The following is a 2,707-nucleotide window of genomic DNA, read 5'->3' as shown; positions in this document are numbered from 1 at the left end:
TGGCTCTCAGGGTTCAGAGATCCCGACAGAAAGCAGGAAAGCAAGCCCAGTGGAGCCCCGGCTCTGCGGCTGCGGGCTTTAAAGAGGCTGAAAATCGTTTGGTTGCGGGTGTTTAAGAAGAGACAAAAGTGCTCAGCAGGTAAGAGCGGAGGGTTTTGCCAAGAAGGAACTGTCCTTGATCGCTGTGACAGGATTGACTCGCTGGGCACCCCTCTCTCGGGAGAATCCACGCGTCCCTGAAGGGGCTGCCTGTCTCCTCTCATCAGCATCACGGCGAGAAATTTTACAGCCGCTCTTTCTAGCCCTGCTAATCCTGTTATCCGGGAGGTTATAAATATTAACGCCGCTGGGGCTGAGGATGGGGGACTAGATTAAGCCCACTCTGAAGTAAGATGTCAGCCAGCCTCTTCCCAGCCCACCAGCACCCGGGACTACTGGATGAGCTGCACGGCAGAGCCCCACAAGTGCCCTGCCCAGAAGGGTTGCTGGGCGCCTCGGTGCTGGATTTCGTGGCCGACTTCTCTCTGGGCTCCCCCCAGATTCCTCCCCGGGCTGGGCCGAGCCTTGGACTCTGTGAGATCACCCCTGGGCCTCCCTTCGGGGACAGAGCCCTGTCGGTCCGGCAGGGGATGGCTAGAGGGCTGCCCCTGGCTGCCTTCGGAGATGGAGACCCCGAAGACGAAGAAGAGGAGGAGGAGGAAGAGAGGATGCGGAGCGCTTCCCTTCTGGACAGACCCAGGAGAAAGCGGGTTATCACCTACGCCCAGCGCCAGGCTGCCAACATACGGGAGAGGAAGAGGATGTTCAACCTCAACGAGGCATTTGATCAGCTGAGGAAGAAGGTGCCCACCTTCGCCTACGAGAAAAGGCTGTCCCGGATAGAGACATTGCGTCTGGCCATAGTGTACATCTCCTTCATGACTGAGCTCCTGGACGGCTGCAGCAGGCAGGAGGCGAGCTAGGGAGGGCAGGGGCCCGGAGGGACGGAGCCGGGGCCTGGGACGACCCACGGCACGGAGCAGGTGGCCCTGGTCGCCTCTCCCTCGGGACGAAAAGCCGTGGCTCCTGCCTTCGCTTCTCACATCGCAGCCAGGACCATGTAGGTGTGGGAAGCAAAAACGAAGAGTGTTTGGGCAGTGGTGCGTTGGGGGCGGGGGGAGGAGCGGAGGAGTGGAGAGACTCAATATGCGTAGATTTACTAATATATATACTTTTTTTTAAAAAAAAGGAAAGGTAAAGATATGCAGGCGCAAAGCCTTTTGGTTTGTGTTGCGTTTCCTGCGTGCTTTAAAATGTTTGCAATTCGCTGCTTTCGAGAAAGGCTCGGCCGGGGCAAGCAGAGCTGTTCCTGTTTGTGGAGAAGGTTTCCACCGGATCCAGTTGTCTTCCGAGCTGCCTGCCAGGGACTAGGAAAAGCTCGGTGTGTGCATTTTAACCAGTGCTTTCTGCTTAAAATAAATAAATAAATAAATAAATTAAAATAAACAACAACTCCCTTTTCTTTGAAATCCCGCCTGCCAAGTCCATGCCGTGTGTTACAGGGCCAGCAAAGTGGAACATCTGGACACAACCGTTTGTTGTCACGATTCTCTTCCCTGGACTAGCTCTGTCCTTGCCTGTGGGCGGCTCGGCGCTCTGGCTCTCACCGAGCAGGAGCTGGCGGAGGAGGCCCGGGCCCGGCGCTGCCCGGGGACGCCGGAGGGGCCGGGGCGCTGCCTCCCCGGGATCGGAGGGGCCGGGCTTGGGAGGGCGTCTGTGCCCGTCTGGGAGGCAAAACTTGAGGGCTTTCATGTTGGAGAGCTCACAGAAAGCCCTTTTGCTTCTCGCCAGATTTTTAGTTTTGTTGTTTGGTTTTTTCATTCCTCCCCTCTATGCTTAATTCCTTCAAGGAGAGAAAATAAATAAGTAAACTGTGAAAAGCCGAAGCGGGAAGGTAGAGGAAGTCCGAGCCGGCCGTAACCTGGGGATGGGCACAGGGTACACTGCGGATCGCTCTTCTCTTTTTTTTGCGTTGTCTACTAATGAATGCACCGCAGCCCGTTGTTAGTGGGAGCGGCAGCCAAGGCGGGGACCGTAGCCGGGCTGGGAGTGGGGCAGGGGGTCCGGGGATCTCCCATAGAAGCTCCCCCGGCCTTTCTTGATGTGTCTCTGCCCCACTCCTTCCCTTCCGGCTTTCCCTGCTGCTGGCACCTTCCCTCGCCGCTGCCAGGGAAAGACCTGGATTTCTCTCCCTGTCTGCAGCAGAAGGGCAGCGACCTGATTGTTCAACCGCGTTCAGCTTGGGAGGAAATGTCCCACCCAGGGCACTGGTTCTGCGTGACTTCTCAGGTCAGCATTTATCTCCAATATATACATTCTCTGTGATATTAGTGAAATCAAGATTTACCTGGGATTCAGGCTGGTATGGTTGAGATTTAAATCCTACCCCAACACATCTTTGATTTCTTCTCTCATGTTTCATCAGCTGCTGTGGTGACTTCTTTTTCTCATTTCATTCATTTTAGTATTGTCATGAGTGATCTAATATCCTTCATTAATATTCTAATATTCTTCCTCTTTTCACTTGTTTGCTTGGTTTCTTTTTCCACTTGTTTTTGTTGACCTCCCTGACTCCACACATTGCATCTGCTCTCCAGTTGTCAGAATGCTTTTTATTCCAAGAAGCAATGGGATAGTTAACACAGCTGGATCCTTACAAGAAACTGGG

At 54.3% G+C, this 2,707-nt stretch overlaps 1 protein-coding gene across 1 annotated transcript; it reads left to right on the top strand.

The window, feature by feature from the left end:
* Nucleotides 1–392: 392 nt before the first annotated feature.
* On the top strand, nt 393–962 carry FERD3L (Fer3-like bHLH transcription factor). Its single transcript, XM_009994959.1, has one exon. The coding sequence runs from the start codon at nt 393–395 to the stop codon at nt 960–962; it is 570 nt and encodes a 189-aa protein (XP_009993261.1).
* The last annotated feature ends 1,745 nt before the right edge of the window (nt 963–2,707 follow it).

Source organism: Chaetura pelagica, unplaced genomic scaffold, assembly GCF_000747805.2.
Source record: "Chaetura pelagica isolate M959 unplaced genomic scaffold, ChaPel_1.0 scaffold12, whole genome shotgun sequence".
Taxonomy (NCBI): domain Eukaryota; kingdom Metazoa; phylum Chordata; class Aves; order Apodiformes; family Apodidae; genus Chaetura; species Chaetura pelagica.
Note: the sequence above shows the minus strand (reverse complement) of the source record. Positions and strands in the feature narration are given on the sequence as shown.

Coding starts and splice junctions, on each gene's coding strand:
- FERD3L (XM_009994959.1), top strand. CDS start 393: ATGTCAGCCAGCCTCTTCCCAGCCCACCAGCACCCGGGACTACTGGAT.